We start from the raw sequence: 19754 nt of genomic DNA, 5'->3' as shown, positions 1-19754 counted from the left end.
GAGAAATCCGCCCTGGGTTTTGTGGGGCTGGGATTTCCTCCTCCGTGCCTTGCCCTAAATAGCAAATTCAGTGGAATAATTCAGGGTCACCAGGAGTTCTCCAGCTGGGGGATCCTCACGGGCTCGGCTGCAGCTCCCCCTCCACTCCAGGGCTGCTGGAGCCGTGGTGGCAACACGGGAGTTCCCATGCTCCAAAATCTGACAACATTTTTGTTCTTTCCTACAAAACTCGGACTGAATGAAGCCTGCAGGGACCTAGATTGACAAGATGGAAATTGGCATCAGCTTTAGGGAGTGAAACACTGGAAGCTGCGATGGTGTTTTGTTGTGAGTGCACCCAGGGAAGGGGCTGAAAGCGCCGCAGTCGTTTGAGGGTGGCTGGGGGAGTGTTTGCACACCCAGAGCTGCGTGCTGAGGGACAGCTCCCAGGATTTAATAGAAATAAAAGAATGTCCCCCAGGATTTAATAGAAATAAAAGAACGTTCTCATTCTTCTGTCACCTCCTCAACATGGGAATGTGGTGTTTGTGAGGGTCCCCAGGGCGAGGTGAGAGATGAGAATCTGACTCCATGTTCTCAGAAGGCTGATATATTATATTATATTAATTATATTAATTATATTATATTATATTATATTATATTATATTATATTATATTATATTATATTATATTATATTATATTATATTATATTATATTATATTATATTATATTATACTACATTACATTATATTATATATAATTATTTATTTGATATAAAATTATAAAATTAATTATTATTATATAAAAATATATTATATTATATTATACTACATTACATTATATTATACTACATTACATTATATTATACTACATTACATTATATTATACTACATACATATATACTACATATATATATACATTACATTATATTATACTACATTCCATTCCATTATATTATATTGCATTACATTACTTTACATTATATTATATTGTAGAATGCTATACTGAAACTGTACTAAAGAAAGAGAAAGGATACATCAGAAAGCTTAACAAGGATAAATAATAAAAACTCGTGACTGAGACTCCTCAGAGTCCAACACAGCTGATGGTGATTGGCCATTAATTAAAAACAATTCACATGGAACCAATCAAACATTCACCTGCTGCTAAACAATGTCCAAGCCCCATTCCAAAGCAGCCAAACACAGGAGAAGCAAATCAGATAATTCTCGTTTTCATTCCTCTCTGAGGCTTCTCAGCTTCCCAGGACAGAAATTCCTGAGCAAAGAGGATTTTCCAGAAAATATCCTGGTGACTCTTCAGGGGTTCAGTTTTCCTTCACAGCACCACAGCTTCCCTCTCGTCTGCCTTAATTTCCTTGCTCTGGGTTCCATTCCAGCTCCTCGTGCCGTTCCCTCCTGGCTCTCTCCATCCCCACACGTGTCCTGTTCTCCCCTGGCTGTGCTCTCCGCTCTCCCTGCAGGAACCAATCCTTTCTCACCCACATTTTGTCGCTTCCCCCTGAATTTCCGCCAAAAACCGACAAAGTGCTGAAATGAATTCAGCACTGCCGGAGATCAATGGGAATTTCCTGGGTTTGACAGCAGCAACGAGGGTTGGACAGGGTGGGAGCTGTTCCAAAGGCAAAGCCTCTGCTCCAGGGCCTCTGGAATTTGGGAATTGAGGGACCTGGGAGCTGGGGATTGAGCCCCTGATGGCAGCTGAGGATGTGGAGAAGCGCTGAAAACTTCTCATTCACATTCATTCATCCTGCAGCTTCTGAACCCTCAGGTCCCCGCCTGTTTTCTGGTGGTTTTGGTGCTGGTTTGTGGCATTTGGCAGCCCTTGCACTTCAATTATTTGATTTTTTTCTTCCGTGTGTGTGTGTGTGTGTCCTTTCAAAGACCAACCAGGCAGCTCTGCAAGCGCTCCTGGAGTAAAACTGATCCTAAATAAACCTGGAGTAAAAACCCATCCTCAATAAAATCCAGAGTAAAACTCATCCTAAAGAAAGCCCAGAATAAAACCCATCCTAAAGAAAACCCAGAGTAAAACGGATCCTGAGGAAAACCGATCCTGAGGAAAACCAATCCTAAATAAAACCCAGAAGAAAACCGATCCTAAATAAAACCCGTAATGAAACCAATCCTAAATAAAACCTGGAGTAAAACAAATCCTGAGGAAAACCAATCCTAAATAAAACCCAGAGGAAAACTGATCCTAAATAAAATCCAGAGGAAAGCTGATCCTAAATAAAATCTGGAGTAAAACCAATCCTAAATAAAATCCGGAGTAAAACCGATCCTAAATAAAATCCAGAGTAAAACCGATCCTAAAGAAAACCCAGAAGAAAACTGATCCTAAATAAAACCCATCCTGAGGAAAACCAATCCTGAGTGAAACCTGGAGTAAAACCGATCCTAAATAAACCCCAAAGTTGCTTTTTCCTTCCCGCAATAAAACGAGATGCTAGAGAGAACCATGAAAAATGGGATTTTTCCTCTGGTTGCCTTTCAGGACATGAGAACAGCGAGGCCCTGCCCGAGTCCCTGCCCTCGGCCCCGGGGACGCTGCCCCATTTCCTGGAGGAGCCCGACGATTCCTACATCATCAAGAGCAACCCCATCGTGCTGCGCTGCAGGGCCGTGCCCGCCATGCAGATCTTCTTCAAGTGCAACGGGGAGTGGGTGCACCAGAACGAGCACGTGTCCCACGAGAGCCTGGACGAGGCCACAGGTGAGCAGGGGCTGCTCTCAGGTGAGCAGGGGCTGCTCTCAGGTGAGCAGGAGGTGCTCCTGGGACAGAGTAGCTGACCCCAGGTGAGCAGGAGGTGCTCCCAGGTGAGCAGGAACCGCCACTGGGTGAGCAGAAGGTGCCCCAGGTGAGAAGGAGCTGCCCCCAGGTGAGCAGGAGCTGCCCTGAAGTGAGCAGGAGTTGCCCCAGGTGAGCAGGAGCCACTCCCAGGTGAGCAGGGGCTGCTTCCAGGTGAGCAGGAGCTGCCCTGAAGTGAGCAGGAGCTGCTCCTGGGACAGAGTAGCTGATCCCAGGTGAGCAGAAGCTGTCCCCAGGTGAGCAGGAGGTGCCCCCAGGTGAGCAGAAGCCACTCCTGGGTGAGCAGGAGCTGCCCACAGGTGAGCAGGAGGTGCTCCCAAGTGAGGAGAAGCCACTCCTAGGACAGAAGAGCTGACCCCAGGTGAACGGGAGCCACTCCTGGGTGAGCAAGAAGCGCCCCCAGGTGAGCAGGAGCTGCTCCCAGGTGAGCATGAGCTGCCCCAGGTGAACAGGAGCCGCTCCTGGGCCAGAGGAGCTGACCCCAGGTGAGCAGAGGTACCCCAGGTGAGCAGGGTTGGACCCCGGAATTTCCCTCCAGCCCCAGTTTTTATGGAATTCCTTCTGGATTGGACCCTGGGGTTCCCCCCAGTCCCAGATTTATGAGATTTTTGTTGGGTTGGAGCCTGGGGCTTCCCCCCAGCCCCAGCTTTTATGGAATTCCTGCTGCGTTGGACCCCGGGCTTCCCTCCAGTCCCAGTTTTTATGGGATTCCTGCTGGGTTGGACCCTGGAATTCCCCCCCCAGCCCCAGTTTTTGTGGGATTCCTGCTGCGTTTGCCCCCAGCCCCAGTTCTTATGAGATTTTTGTTGGATTGGACCCTGGGGTTTCCCCACCACCCCAGCTTTTATGGAATTCCTGCTGAGCTGGATCCTGACATTCCCCCAGTCCCAGTTTTTATGGGATTCCTGCTGGGTTGGACACTGGAGTTTCCCTCCAGCCCCAGTTTTTATGGGATTTTTATTGGGTTGGACCCTGGGGTTTGCCCCCAGCCCCAGTTTTTGGGGGATTCCTGCTGGGTTTGCCCCCAGTCCCAGTTTTTATGGGATTTTTATTGGGTTGGACCCTGGGGTTTGCCCCCAGCCCCAGTTTTTGATGAGTCCTTCTGGGTTTGGCCCCAGCCCCAGTTTTTATGGGATTTTTATTGGGTTGGACGCTGGGGTTTGCCCCCAGCCCCAGCCAGGGCAGGAATTGGGGTGGGAATAACCTGAGCAGGAAGAAATCCACAGTGCCAAGTGGGTGTTGAAGGGAAGAGAAGGAGAAGGGAGAGATTTGGGAGTGATCAGGAGATTTTATCAGCTCCTCTCGTTCAGCTGAGAACTATTGCAGAGCAATTTGATGCTGTGGCTCCACAATTCTGGCTGTTATTGCTTTCTCCCCTCTCCCCTCTCCCAGCATTGCTAGGCAACCCCCAGCCTTGGCAGCAGCGCTCTGTGTACAACACCTTCTCCAGCAACACAAGAAATTCCTTTTTTAGAGGCAAAAATGCCATTTAAAAAGAAGTTACACCTCTTAAAGTAGTGCTTGGCATTCTTTTGAAGTGACACATTCTGAAGAAGTTTCGTATTAGAAGGTTTTTTTTTTTTTTTTGCAAATGCTAATCTGAATGAATTTTAATTTTCGCAGTTACCTTTTCAAAAATAATTTAATAGGCATAACCTTTACTTCTAAAGGCACTGCTGAATCAATATGGGAGAAATGTCGTCCCTAAAAGCTTTCCTTCCATATGGTTACAGAAAATCTCTCTGTGAGTGCTGCAATTATGTTTTCTAAGCTTTGGGTTAATAACAGAACAAACCAAGATTGGTAACACGAGGTGGGGTTTAAATGACATCAGTAACGTTGGGGTTTGAGACACGGAGCAGCAGGGCAGGGTTTGGGCTGGGAGAAAATTCATCTGGCCAGCTCCCCTGTGAAAAACGCCAATCACTTGGGTTTTTAAATTTTAAAAGTTTAATTGTAATAAAATGGTTATAAAAATAGCAATATAGTTAGAGTAAAAAATATTGGACAATTTTGATTAGGACAATATGAGACAATAGAAACAAAGAGTTACAGACATCCGGGTCTTCCACTTTTGCCCTCTTTTTCTGGGCAAAATAAACCCAAAAAGGACCCACGTTAACAGAGGATTAACCCTTAAAAGCAACAGCCTGTTGCATATTCATACACCCCATACATGATGCATAAATTCCATTCAAACACAGGATTTTGTCTGGGCAGTGTCAGCTTCTTCCTCTGAATCCTAACATGAGCAAGGTGGGAAGAAGTTCGTTTTTCCTGATAAGGGAGCAATAAATTCTCTTTTTCTGAAAGATTTAGGTGGCTGCTATCTCAGTGCGAGTCCTTTCTTTAAAAAAAGTATCTTACATAGCATAGTTTCTATTTTAACATTATGTTATAACCTAAAACTATATTTAACACATTACTTAAGAGAATTAATACAGCATCACTTTCTAACACAACACATATAATATTCATTTGAATATTTGCGAAAAGCCAATCATAAAATACACATTTTTCACACCCCCTCGCCACAGAAATGCTGCAGGGCTGGAGATGCCCCAAAGCTCTGGACCCAAAACCCACTGCAGGGCAGTGCCCAGGTGCTCCCAGAATGGTCCTCAGGGCACAGAAATGCAGAGAGAGGCAGCACTGAGGGGAATTCTGACACCAGGATCCCATCAGGGATTCCTCTGGAATTCCTTTGGAACTCTCACTCAGCCTCCGGGGAGCAGCAGCTGTTGGGGTTTGTGGCATTCACTTGTCTGGAACCCAAAACCCACTGCAGGGCAGTGCCCAGGTGGATCCTCAGAGCGCAAAAATGCAGAGAGAGGCAGCACTGAGGGGAATTCTGACAGCAGGATCCCATCCATAGCCAGGAATTCCTTTGGAACTCTCCCTCAGCCTTCAGAGCAGCAGCTGTTGGGGTTTTTGGCATTGGAACACAAAACCCACTGCAGGGCAGTGCCCTGGTGTTCCCAGAAGGGTCCTCAGGGCACAGAAATGCAGAGAGAGGCAGCACTGAGGGGAATTCTGTCACCAGGATCCCATCCATAGCCAGGAATTCCTTTGGAACTCTCGCTCAGCCTCCGGGGACCAGCAGCTGTTGGGGTTTTTGACATTCATGGGCAGTTTCTGGAGTCCAGTCTGGGGCACAGCTGAGTCTGTCCCCAGGCACAGCCTGGGTCTGCTCCAGCTGGGAAAACTGCTCTGGGATTGGTGCCAAAAGCGGGGATTTTGGTTAAAGGGGGTTCTGGGCCCTCGCTGCACCGACAGGGTCTGAGCCTCTGCATCTTTCCACTGCTTGTGAGGCATCAAAATCCCCAGAGGTTGGGGAGGAGTGGTGAGAAACAGCACCCAGAGCCCCAGGCTGGAGGAGTTTTGGTGCTGGATGGAGGGAAAGTGTCCGAGCTCCTGGCACAGGGGCTGCGGTGGCACTCGGGGTGTCCCAAGGCTGGGACTCCCCACAGGTGGCTTTGTCACCATGATGGGCACAGAGCCCAGATTTCCATGATTTTGGTTTTACAGGAGAGGAGTAAAGGCCTCAGAGCGGCCCAGGAGTGTCTGTGAGCCCGAGCAGCAGGACAGGGAGGGTTCTGCAGGATTCTAAAGATGCCTGGAAGGTTTTACATGAGAGCAATAAAGGCCTCAGACCGAGCCAGGAGTGTCTGTGAGCAGGACAGGGAGGGTTCTGCAGGACTCTGGGGACATCTGGAAGGTTTTACAGGAAATTAATAAAGGCCTCAGGGCAGCCCAGGAGTGTCTGTGAGCAGGAGCAGCAGGACAGGGAGAGTTCTGCAGGACTCTGGGGATGTCTGGAACATTTTATATGAGGAAAATAAAGGCCTCAGACCAAGCCAGGAGTGTCTGTGAGCAGGACAGGGAGGGTTCTTCAGGACTCTGGGGAAGTCTGGAAGGTTTTACATGAGGAAAATAAAGGCCTCAGACCAAGCCAGGAGTGTCTGTGAGCAGGAGCAGCAGGACAGGGAGAGTTCTGCAGGATTCTAAAGATGTCTGGAAGGTTTTACAGGAGAAGAATAAAGGCCTCAGAGTGGCCCAGGAGTGTCTGTGAGCAGGACAGGGAGGGTTCTGCAGGACTCTGGGGACATCTGGAAGGTTTTATAGGAAATTAATAAAGGCCTCAGGGCAGCCCAGGAGTGTCTGTGAGCAGGAGCAGCAGGACAGGGAGAGTTCTGCAGGACTCTGGGGATGCCTGGAACATTTTACATGAGGAAAATAAAGGCCTCAGTGTGGCCCAGGAGTGTCTGTGAGCAGGAGCAGCAGGACAGGGAGGGTTCTGCAGGACTCTGGGGATGTCTGGAAGGCTTTACCCGGAGTGTCCCCGTGGTGGTTTTGCTGCTCTGCCTCTGCTTTTCCTGTTTATTCCCCAGCATGGCAGAGCAGGGACTTTGTTCTCTCCGTGCTCTGCCTCGCCAAGGGAGACCAATCTCGTGGATGCTGCTGTGATGAAAGTGTGGTAATTAAGGGCTGATTAATTTCCCTCTGCTGCATTTCCTGCATGCTCCAGAACCTGCCTGGCTATTTCAGGTTGGGGTTGAGCAGAGGCTCAGCCCCGCTCTCGCAGAGTTTCCTTGTCTGATAGCTGGAAGGATTACAGCAATAACTGCTGTCAGTGTTTTTCTCATTTAAACAAATAAAGCTGACAAATGCCGAAGTTCTCTGCAGCTCCGTTGTGTTTAGTACACGGAGAGCAATTATTCATCGGCTGCCAGCACCGGGTCTGTGCAGCTCCAGCATCCAGCAGAGCCCATTAGCATTTCAGTGCCACAGCCAGCACTTGATATTCTGCACGGCTCTACTGTAAAACAAAAGATGATGGTTCTAATTTGCACAATAATTTAAAGGGTCGGGCTCGCAGTGCTTATTGGAGTTATTGGAGGCGCAGGTAAAATGTCGCGGTGCTTTACGAGGTGCCTGCTTTGATTTGCAGGGATTTTTCACCCGCTGTCACTCCCCATGAAGGATTTTCCCGGTGGTTCCCGAGGTGCAGAGGGGAGGTGGATGTGTTTGTTGGTTGAGAGGAATAGCGGATTTGTCTTTCCAAACAAGGTGTGGGGCTGCTGATAGATAAAACCAGCACTGGGAGATAAAAGAAACAACGGGAAGGATTCCACGGATTGATGAATGGAAAAAGAGATTTGCTTTCACAAATAAACTTTAGGTTTGCTAGTAAACAAAATTAGACATCGAAATATGAAAGAAACAATGGGGAAAACCCCTAAATTCTGTAAGAATTTAAAATTAAAAGGAATGTTATACATTAGAGGGGAATCTTTGGCAGCAGGTGTTTGGGGAGTCTGAACCTCTCGAGTACCTCAGAAATGGGGGAAGCCCCCTAAATTCCATAAGAATTAAAAATGAAAAGGGAGGGTTATACATTAGAGGAGAATCTTTGGTATCAGGAGTTCTGGGAAGTCTGAACCTCTCAAGTACCTCAGAAATGGGGAAAGAGAGAAGGGAAATGTGGCTGGAGATTGGGATAAAAAGGGAGGCTGCATCCTCCAAAACTCTGAGAGACCCCAGGGGATGCCCCATGGCTCTGCCTTGATTGGAATAAAGTCAAAGGACTCCTCTGTCTCCTTTTTGGACACAAACCTCTGGTGTTTGTGGATTCATTTTCCTAACACTGGTGAAATACGGGGGTGATAAATGGAGAATATTCCTCTCCTCCCAATAGGTTTGCTCTGTGTCATTATTCCTAAAACAAATGGAAATAGCTGCACTTTCTCCATAAACAAAGCACAACTTCCCCCAAAGACCCTGTGCTCTCCAGAGGTCCCGTCCAGCCCCAACAATTCCGAGATTCTGCAGTTTTGGATGCATTTATTTTGTCAATGGGTGAATTGGGAGACCTTTAAGCGGACCTGAATTCCTACCTGGCCCATTCTCAAAACGCTGAACCACCAGCTTCCCCAAACCGTGTGTGCTCTTTGTTTGCCACATTAAATACAGGCTGATTTATAGATTAATTAAACGCCGTGTCAATGAAAGGAAGAGCTGGGCTGGAGAATATTCCACCTTAATAAATCTGGAGCTGTAAATGCCTGAATTCACTGACGCCTGCTCAGAAATTTGCAGCACCCCGGAGCCAAGAAATGGCTTCAGCTTCTCCAAAATTCATCATCAAGTGATGACTTTTTCTTGTTCGGTATCAAAATCCTGTCGTCGTGAGCAGGGGCAGCTCCCACACCTCTGCCTCTCTTTGCTGCTTCCCAAAATCCCCAGGAGGGAAGGGAGCAGGGGCTGGGGGTGTGAGCGGGGTCAGCACAGCTCTGCACAATCCAGGGAGGGTTTTCCCCCAGGAAGCTGCTCCTGGTGGGAATGGGATCCCAAACCCTCAGCCAGGGCATCCCTGCTCTGTCCCAGCTCTCCAGCCCCCTCTGAGGGAGCTCCCTGGAGCTTCTCTTACCTTAAACCTGGACAGATCACTCTGCAAAACGTTTTCATGCCAGAATCCAAGGATTTTTGGCTGGCAGAGCAAGGATGGTTTCGTTCAGGGGGTGCATTTTCCTGGCAGGAGCTCTGGCAGAGCCTTTGTTCCTCAGGGTTTGTTGTCTCCATGTCAGGAAATAAAGGGAGGCTTTGTAAACAGTTTTGTTAAAAATGGCATCAACACGGGGGGAAAACAAAAAGCAGCCAGGAAACCTGTGCTTGTTTGTTGCATGGGAATAAATATTTGAGGCACTGAAGGGATTCTGGAGACAACTTGGGGAGCTGTCGAGGGTTTGTCCCTGTCTTTGGGTTTCATTGTAAGCCAGGCTTAATGAAAAGAAGTAAAAATCCCCTATTGCTGTTGCTGGAAAAGTATCAAATATTCTGTATTTTTGTACAGGATTTAAAGCTTGTCTGAGCTTCCCCTCTTGGAGCATCCCCAGTGAGCCCTTTCCCTCCTCTTGCCAGAGGAGCACTGTGACTTCCCAGCACCTTTGAGGAGGGGCTGCCCAGCTGTTAATGATGCCTGAGATTAAGTGGAAGCCAATTTTTATGGAGTTCAGGTTTAGAATCCTTGCTGCTTTATAAACTCCGCAGGCATGAAATACGGTGAGATTGGGTTTGCCTCCATTTCCAGTGGAGGGGAAATAACAGCCTGGGGACTGTGCTGGAGGAGAGAGGAGGAAGAACAAGGCCTGAATGTTTTCTATTTTCGTTTCATGTTTTTCTGACTCTTTCAAATGGTTCCCAGTGCCAGGTTTGGGTTGGATTTCCCCTCCCAAGGCTGCCATGCCGAGGTGGCTGCAGGTCTGGGGAACATCCCAGGGGTGCCACAGGAAAAGGTGGGGGAGGATCCTGGAGTCTGGGATTTACCTTTGGGCTCTGGGCTGAGGGGCCACAGGTTTGCAAGGGCGTGGAGATGTCCTTTAAAGACATTTTTAGTGTACTGGGATTGAATCCAGACAAACATTCTGGGTGAAGGAGGCACCAGGGACGAGGATTTTGAGGGAAGAGTTGCAAAGATCATGGTGGGGGCGTGTTGTGGTGTTGTGAGGGTCCCCAGGACGAGGTGAGAGATGAGAATTGACCCTAAGTTCTCAAAAGGCCGATATATTATATTATATTATATTATATTATATTATATTATATTATAGCATAGCATAGCATAGCATAGCATAGCATATAATATTATATGAAAATGATATGCTAAAATGATACTAAAGAAAAAGAAAGGAGACATCAGACAAGAATAAATAATAAAACAATAATAGACAGGAATAAATAATAAAAACTCGTGACTGGCCAGAGTCCTGCCACAGCTGGACTGGGATTGGTCATTAAATTAAAACAATTCACATGCTGGGTAAACAATTCTCCAAATCACATTCCAGAAGAACAAAATATGGAGAAGCTGAAGCTTCTCATCTTGCCAGAAGAAGAAATCCTGGTGAAGGGATTTTGCATCAAATACCACGGTGACAGGGGCAATTCCTGGAACCCAGTGCACTATGACCCGCTCATCTTACAGAATTTAATTAGTGGCACTACATCATTGTGCAAGTAATTAAGGCTTTGCCTTGATTGAAAAGTGTGGTATTTGCTGTGTCCCCAGGATGAAGGAGGAATTGATGAATCTGACTCTGTGTTCTTAGAAGGCTAATTTATTATTATATTATATCATAATATTATATTATATTATATTATATTTATTATATTTATTATATTTATTATATTTATTATATTTATTATATTTATTATATTAAAGAATACTATACTAAAACTATACTAAAGAATAGGGAAAGGATACAGACAGAATGATAATGATACAAAGAATGATAATGAAAACTTGTGACTCCTTCCAGAGTCCAACACAGCCTGACTGTGATTGGTCATTAAGTAAAAACAATTCACATGTTGGATAAACAATCTCCAACCACATTTCAGAGCAGCAAAACACAGGAGAAGCAAATCAGAGAATTATTGTTTTCATTTTTTCTCTGAGGCTTCTCAGCTTCCCAGGAGAAGAAACCCTGGGCAAGGAGGATTTTTCAGAAAATGCGACGGTGGCATTGTTGATTGAAGGACAGCTTTGTGTCGCTGCTGATTTGATTCTCTGCCTCTCCCCGCTCAGGGCTGAAGGTGAGGGAGGTCTCCATCAACGTGACAAGGCAGCAGGTGGAGGATTTCCATGGCCCTGAGGATTACTGGTGCCAGTGCGTGGCCTGGAGCCACCTGGGCACCTCCAAGAGCAGGAAGGCGTCGGTGCGCATCGCCTGTGAGTACAGCCTGCCCTTCTGGGGCTGGGGACGCTGCTTTTGGGGTGAAATACAGTAAATAAACCTCCTGGGGCTTTGGGGGGTGGCAATGCTGCTTTTGGGGTGAAATACAGTAAATAAACCCTGCCCTTCTGGGACTGGGAATGCTGCTTTTGGGGTGAAACACAGAAAATAAACCTTCTGGGGCTTTTGGGGTGAAATACAGTAAATAAACCCTGCCCTTCTGGGGCTGGGGACGCTGCTTTTGGGGTGAAACACAGAAAATAAACCTTCTGGGGCTTTGGGGGGTGGGAATGCTGCTTTTGGGGTGAAATACAGAAAATAAACCTCCTGGGGCTTTTGGGGTGAAATACAGTAAATAAACCCTGCCCTTCTGGGACTGGGAACGCTGCTTTTGGGGTGAAACACAGAAAATAAACCTTCTGGGGCTTTGGGGGGTGGGAATGCTGCTTTTGGGGTGAAACACAGAAAATAAACCTTCTGGGGCTTTGGGGGGTGGGAATGCTGCTTTTGGGGTGAAATACAGTAAATAAACCTTCTGGGGCTTTGGGGGGTGGGAATGCTGCTTTTGGGGTGAAATACAGTAAATAAACCTTCTGGGGCTTTGGGAGGTGGCAATGCTGCTTTTGGGGTGAAATACAGAAAATAAACCCTGCCCTTCTGGGGCTGGGAATGCTGCTTTTGGGGTGAAACACAGAAAATAAACCCCGCTCTTCTGGGGCTTTGAAAGGTGGAAACACTGCCTTTGGGATTAAACACAAGTGGATGTGGCCAAACCCCTCTGTCCCTGCAGGAATCACAGGTGTCAGCAGAGGGAAAAACACCTTCCCTTCCTTCTTGGGCTAAAGGCATCCCAAAGAGAGCCAGGCTGCCATGGGAACCCTGCAGGGCCCTGAGCTGGCCTTGGCAGGGAACAAACCATGGAGCTGCTGTCCATGGGGCTTTGGGGAGGATGGGGGGGGATCTTCCTCTCCTCATGTCCTTGATGTGCTGTGGGGTCATCACGCACCACTCACAGACCCTGCTGGAGCTGCAAAAAGGGAAACGCTCCAAATGCCCCGCAGCCAGAAGGACAGCAGGGACAGGACCCCAAATACAAAACTGTTACTGGGAGCTGCAAAAAGGGAAATGCTCCAAATGCCCCACAGCCAGAAGGACAGCACAGACACGACACCAAATACAAAACTGTCACTGGGAGCTGCAAAAAGGGAAATGCTCCAAATGCCCTACAGTCAGAAGGACAGCAGGGACTGGACCCCAAACATAAAATTGTCACTGGGAGCTGCAAAAAGGGAAATGCTCCAAATGCCCCACAGCCAGAAGGACAGCAGGGACAGGACCCCAAACACAAAACTGTCACTGGGAGCTGCAAAAAGGGAAATGCTCCAAATGCCCTACAGTCAGAGGGACAGCAGGGACATGACCCCGGACACAGCTGTGACCAGGAGCTGCTCCAAGCCTCATCCCATTCCTGGAATCAGACCTGGGGTGTTTTCCTGCAGAACCCGAGCCTGACACTGCCCCTGCCAGAGGAGAACTCAGGGATTGCTTCCCCCAGTGTGTGCTGAGCCCTTTTCCTTGGAGCTCCCTTGTCAGATCTTGCCTTTCCTCTCCTGGGAAAGGGGGTGCAGCCTGCTGAAAGCGGGGAGGAACATTCCCTGGGAGAGGGGGGCAGCAGCAAAGGGAGAACCTGAAGCGAGACTTTCCAGGGAGTTCTCCAGCAGCTCCTGACAATATAAAAAGGTGTCTTTTACCAGGGTAAACATTTAACAGGATAAAACAAACATTTGTCAGAAGTAAAAGGACAGTGTAAGAAAACCTTCATTTCATTAACGGCGGATTTTTTTTTTTTTTTTGTTGGCTGATTCAGTCTGAATGTCTAAATACGTGTAAATTCAATTTTTTTATTTCACTGCATTAACTGTCATAACACTGAGCCAATAATTCCCCTGCATTGCCCAGCTGAAAGGACCTTTATCTGAATTGAATTTTTATTGACTTTTCTCCGCGCTGTGATTTCCCAGCCCCACAAAATGGCAATTTGAGCCAGGCTCAGCGTGAGCAGGAGCAGGAGGCGCCGTGTGCTGGGGCTTTTCAACCCCTCACTGTGGGAGCAATTCTTCCCAAGACCCCATTAACCCCAGAGTGCTCTGGAGAGGCTCTTCACCTCGGCCTGGAGGCTTTGTGTGGGAGCTGAGCTCCTCTCTGCCCCTTCCTGGGCTGTTTTCCTGCTCAGAGCAGAGTGGTTTGATGGGGAAAGCAGCAATTCCGGGGGGCAGAGCTGAAGGGGCTCCTCAGGCACAGCAGGAACGCGCTGGGGTGGGATTTATGGCTTGGGGGACACCCCGGGAGGATCAGGGGTGAGACCCTGCAGGTCCAATCTCTGGCAGAACCCAGAACATTCTCCCAGCCCCTCTGAGGAACCGGCAGCTTTATTTCATCCCCTTTTTTTTTTGATTTTGCGCTGAAATCCCGATGTTTCTGAATTGTGAGTCAAATCCACAGTGTTGCAGCACTTTATATTTCTCCGAAGAAGCAGGTGAGTATTTCGTTGTGCTAGTGGGGAAGGCAGAGCAAAGGATCCTGCCCCATTTTTCACCCTAATAAAGGCATTTGTAGGCACAAGAGCAGCCCAGCTGTTAATGATTGCCTTCTTAAAGGGAGCACTGGAAAAGAAATTGGTTGTCTGAAGGGGGGAAAAAAAATCAACGTTAACAAAGAATCATGGAAAGGAGCGTGCAGGCACTGTGAGCATCTTTGTGCAGGCAGCAGCTTGCTCAGATAATTCTGAATGCATTTTGGAAAATGCAGTGCCAGGGCTGTATTTCATCAGCTGTGAGCAAGGCAGGGAATGAAGTCAGTAAATCCCCACCGTGGAGCCTGAGGCACTGGGAACGCAACGAGAGCTCCTGAAGGAACATCCTCCAGCAGTGTGCAAAACGCCAATCACTTGGTTTTTAAAAAATTTTAAAAGTTTAATAGTAATAAAATGGTTATAAAAATAGCAATATAATCAAGAGTCATAATAATTTGGACAATTTGGATTAGGACAATATGAGACAATAAAAACAAAGAGTTACAGACAGTCCAGGTACCTCTTTCTGGGCAAAATAAGCCCAAAAAGGACCCACATTAACAGAGGATTAACCCTTAAAAGCAACAGCCTGTTGCACATTCATACACCTCATCCATGATGCATAAATTCCATTCAAACACAGGATTCTGTCTGGGCAGTGTCAGCTTCTTCAGTCCTGCTGGATTCTTGAATCCAAGGATTGCCTGTCCTGATGAAGTCTTGAATCCAAGGATTGTCAATCCTGGTGAATTCTTGCATCCAAGGTTTGCCAATTGTGATTAATTCCCCCATCCAAGGATTGCCAATTGTGATTAATTCTTGTATCCAAGGAAAGCCAGTCCTGGTGAATCTTGAATCCAAGGATTGCCAATCCTGGTGAACTCCTGCATCCAAGGATTGCCAATCCTGGTGAATTCCTCCATCCAAGGATTGCCAATCCTGGTGAATTCCTCCATCCAAGGAATGCCAATCCTGGTGAATTCCTCCATCCAAGGATTGCCAATCCTGGTGAATTCCTCCATCCAAGGATTGCCAATCCTGATGAATTCCTCCCTCCAAGAAATGCCAATCCTGATGAATTCCTCCATCCAAGGATTGCCAATCCTGATGAATTCTTTCCCCCAACCCTGCAGATCTACGGAAGAACTTCGAGCAAGACCCCCAGGGCAAGGAGGTTCCCATCGAGGGGATGATTGTCCTGCACTGCCGGCCCCCCGAGGGTGTCCCCGCCGCCGAGGTGAGCTTGGGGTGGGCACAGGGGCTCAGGGAAAACCTTTGGGATGGGGGAAGCACAGGGCTCAGCTCCTGTCCAGTGCTGGTGCTGCTGCTCTTCTCCCCCAGAACGCTTCGAGTGTCCCGTTTTGATTCATTAGCTTTACAAAAACGTGGCTTTTTATCCAAATTCTGGACTGTTTTGCGGGGAAATTCTGGTTTTCAGACGATTTTCAAGCCCCGTGCTTTCAAACTGAAAGCAGATTGTTGCACATTTTCCCAGGAATTACTTTCCTCCTCAAAAAAAAAAAAAACAAGGCAAAGTAAAAGGCAAACCTAAAAATATTGTGATAAATGGTTGCTGGGGAGAGAAAATCTGCTGCAAGTAATAATTTGGTGGGGTTTGGCTTCGCTTTAAACAGGCTTTTTGTGATGAGAGTTGGATCTTAACAGGAAAACCATGGGGGTGCCTTAAAATGGCAATAACCAGGCTGCTCTTGGAGGGAGAGGTTTGGGGTGGGTCCTGTTTAAAAATCTGCTGCAGGGGCTTTAAAAGCCAAGGAAATGTTGAATTTTTAATTGCACCCTGCAGTTCTCTGCAGCACCTTCTGGGGAATGAGAGCTGCTGGATCACCCAGGAGTTGGTTTTGCCCCTTTTCCCCAGCGTGGCTGGGGTTGGTAATGAAGGAAGGAAAGGAAAATGAACCCCAGAGAAATGTGTGCTTTTAGTTAATGAGAAGGGATTGCAGCAGATGTCCCTGGAAATAAAGAGGAGAAATGCAGAGGCACCAGCAGTGAGGCAGAAGTGCTCCAGGAGAGGAAAATGAGGCAGAGATGGGCTCAGTGAGTGGCTGGGTTTGTGTGCAGGTTTCGCTGTGCCAGTGCAATCTCTGCTCCCACCTTCTCCTCAGCTCTCTGGTATTTTCACTCGTTACCAGGAAAATGGATGGTGCATTGCAGGGAATTGCTGAATGTGTGCTCTGGAAAATGGATCTGCTTTGGAGACAAAATAAACCTCCACAGGTGTGGCTCCCCAAACACCCTCGGTCTGATTGAATTTTACTGAGAATTTTAGATTTCTTTGAACTGGCAGCTTTACATTCCCCACTTAAACAGGGAGCCTGTCTTTTGTGGAAGGTAGGAATTATGTCCAATGAAAACCTGACATTTTAATTGCTTGCTCCAGATAAAAGTGGTAGAGTTCCCAATGAACCCTGATTTACTGCTGTTGACAGTAAAATTGTTATTGCTGCTAATAAAGCTGGTAAATCTCACCAGGTCAGATTTGCTTTGGCCAATAAAATGTCCCATAAAGGCTCAGGCTAATTCTGGGCTCATCGAGGTAAAGAGTCTGCTGGAAATAATTCAGTGTCTTTAGAAAGTGGGTTAAACCCGTTAGAGCAGGCCTGGCTCTGGGCTGGGGGGATAAACTCAGCTTTATTTCTGAGTTAAAGCACAGATTAACACAGGCCGGGCAATGCCTGAGCCACAAAGGTTTCCTCAAAAATCCCCAGATTTATTTCATTTGTTCCGCGGGTGCTGAGCGGTGCCGAGGGTTTCAAACCCCCGTGCTGGCAGAGAATCCCTGGTTCTGATCCAGGAATTGATTTCATTAGAGCTTGGATGCAGCCCTGGATGGAAACATAAGGCTGGAAAGAACTGGGACAAAGGAGCTCGTCTGGTGTTTCATGAGAGGCAGAGTGGGGCATTGTCGGTGCTTGTGAAACCCAAGAGAACTGGAAATGAGGGGGAAGGAGGCTCCAGCCCACCCCTGCTCCTGCCAGAGCCCCTCTCTGGGGCAGGGTTTGGTTTTACCAGGTCCAGAGCTTCAGGAATGCTGCCAGAGTTTGGTTATTCTAATTGCAGAGCTTCAAAAATGCTGTCAATTTGATTATTCCAAGTGCAGAACTTAGGAACGTTGTCAAAGTTTGGTTATTCCAGGTCCAGACCTTCAGGAATGGTGTCAGTTTGGTTATTCCAAGTGCAGAACTTAGGAACGTTGTCAAAGTTTGGTTATTCCAGGTCCAGAGCTTTAGGAATGGTGTCAGTTTGGTTATTCCAAGTGCGGAACTTAGGAACATTGTCAAAGTTTGGTTATTCCAGGTACAGACCTTCAGGAAAGGTGTCAGTTTGGTTATTCCAAGTGCACAACTTGAGAAATGCTGTCAGAGTTTGCTTATTCCAATTGCAGAGCTTCAGGAATGCTGCTGGAGTTTGGTTATTCCAGGTGCACAACTTCAGGAACACTCTCAGACTTTGGTTATTGCAGGTCCAGAGCTTCAGGAATGCTTTGGAGTTTGATTATTCCATTTGCAGAACTTCATGAATGCCGCTAGAATTTGGTTATTCCAAGGGTAGAGCTTCAGGAATGCTGTTGGAGTTTGATTTTTCCAATTGCAGAACTTCAGGAATGCTGTTAGAATTTGATTATTCCAATTGCAGAACGTCAGGAATGCAGTCAGAGTTTGGTTATTCTAATTGCAGAATTTCAAGAACGCTGCAGAGTTTGTTTATTGCAGGTCCAGAACTTCAGAAATGCTGTTGGAGTTTGATTATTCCAATTGCAGAACTTCAGGAATGCTGTTAGAATTTGATTATTCCAATTGCAGAACGTCAGGAATGCTGTTAGAATTTGGTTATTCCAGGTCCAGAGCTTCAGGAATGCTGTCAGAGTTTGGATATTCCAAGTGGAGAGTTCTCTATAAGCAGGGAATGAGACCTTTTCCACAGCTCTGCTTTGGGAGGGTGCTGGGCTTTGGGGCACCCTGGGTGCACCAGCACAGCAGGAAGAGAGGAAGAAAACCCAAATCCCAGCGCTGGGCAGGTTGGAAAAGGCTTTTAAATCCTCTTCTCATGCATTTACATAGCAAGCAGAGAGAGCTGGTGAGCAGCTGTGCTTGCAGCCATCGGCACCCAACCCAAATAAATTCAGTTTTTATGAGTTAAGCATCGAAATGAAAAAGAAAATTCAGCATTTAAATAGAGCAGCTGAAAATCCCCCGCTGAGGCAAATGTTGATTCAGCTCTGGAGAGTCTCTGCTGGCACGGGCTCAGTGGGACCAGAGCCTTTTATTCACCATTGATGGGAGCTGGCCTGGGCAGGAGACAGCTCTGGGCCCTCAGCAGCCTCTGCAGGGAGAGACTGGGGAATTGGGAGAGGGAATTGGGAGAGGGAATTGGGAGCGGGGATTGTGAGCGGGAATTGTGAGCAGGAATTGGGAGCAGGAATTGTGAGCGGGAATTGTGTGAAGGAATTGTGAGCAGGATTGTGAGCAGGAATTGTGTGCAGGAATTGTGAGCGGGAATTGTGAGTGGGAATTATGTGCAGGAATTGTGAGCAGGAATTGGGAGCAGGAATTGGGAGAGGGAATTGTGTGAAGGAATTGTGAGCGGGAATTGTGAGCAGGAATTGTGAGCAGGAATTGTGAGTGGGAATTGTGTGCAGGAATTGTGAGCAGGAATTGTGTGAAGGAATTGTGAGCGGGAATTGTGAGCAGGAATTGTGAGCAGGAATTGTGAGTGGGAATTGTGTCCTTTGGCTCAAGGTGTGCTCCTGAGGGACCCTCAGGGAGGTGTTGTTGTTGTTGTTGTTGTTGTTATTGTTATTATTATTATTAATCATCATCATCATCATCATCATCATCTCAGGGAGATATTTCGGAATTGTGTGCAGAAATTGTGTCCCAGTCCCCCAGCAGCCCCTCTGCATGGAGATACTGAGGAATTGTGTGCAGGAATTGTATCCTTGGCTCAGGATATGCTCCTGAGGGACCCTCAGGGAGATATTTAGAATAATAATAATAATAATAATAATAATAATAATAATAATAATAATAATAATAATAATAATAATAATAATAATAGGGAGATATTTAGGGATTGTGTGCAGGAATTCTGTCCCAGTCCCTCAGCAGCCCCCAGGGGGAGAGAATGAGGAACTGTGTGCAGGAATTTTGTCCCTGGCTTTGGATGGGACCCTCAGGGAGATATTTAGGATGATGATGATGATGATGATGATGATGATGATAATATAATAATTATATCTCAGGGAAAGAGATATATACCTTCTAAAAACAAACTCACACCCATCATTTCCTCCTTTTTCCTAAAGACCCAGCACGTCCCACACTGCCAGAGGGGTTTGCTCTCCTGGGCTGAGCTGGAGTCAGTGACAGGAGCATTTCCCCGGAGTGAGGAGCAGGGGCAGCTCTGCTCTGTCACCCCGAGCAGCTCAGGAGGAATCAGGGTGACTGGCAGGTCCTGCAGCAGTGGCAAACACAATGAATTCCACCCTCCTGGCTGGTAATTCCTTCCAGCTCCTGCTTCCCCCCAGCCCTGGGGCTGCTGTCAGAGCAGGGCTGAGCTGCAACCTGGAAAATCCTTGGTCAACACCCATTTAATGAAGTTTGGGATAATCTCTGAGCTG

The 19754-nt window shown here is 47.2% G+C and overlaps 1 protein-coding gene across 2 annotated transcripts in view; it reads left to right on the top strand.

The window, feature by feature from the left end:
• The window catches only part of UNC5D (unc-5 netrin receptor D), a 121515-nt gene that overhangs the window by 43901 nt on the left and 57860 nt on the right, over positions 1–19754 (top strand). For both annotated transcript variants that reach the window (XM_066567468.1, XM_066567469.1), the window contains exons 2-4: positions 2498–2716; positions 11397–11540; positions 15250–15353. In XM_066567468.1, coding sequence (XP_066423565.1) covers positions 2498–2716; positions 11397–11540; positions 15250–15353 — 467 coding nt within the window. The remainder of the gene's footprint in view (positions 1–2497; positions 2717–11396; positions 11541–15249; positions 15354–19754) is intronic.

This window comes from Molothrus aeneus, chromosome 29 (genome assembly GCF_037042795.1).
Source record: "Molothrus aeneus isolate 106 chromosome 29, BPBGC_Maene_1.0, whole genome shotgun sequence".
NCBI classification, from domain to species: Eukaryota; Metazoa; Chordata; class Aves; order Passeriformes; family Icteridae; genus Molothrus; species Molothrus aeneus.
This window is presented reverse-complemented; position numbering and strand designations above follow the sequence as displayed.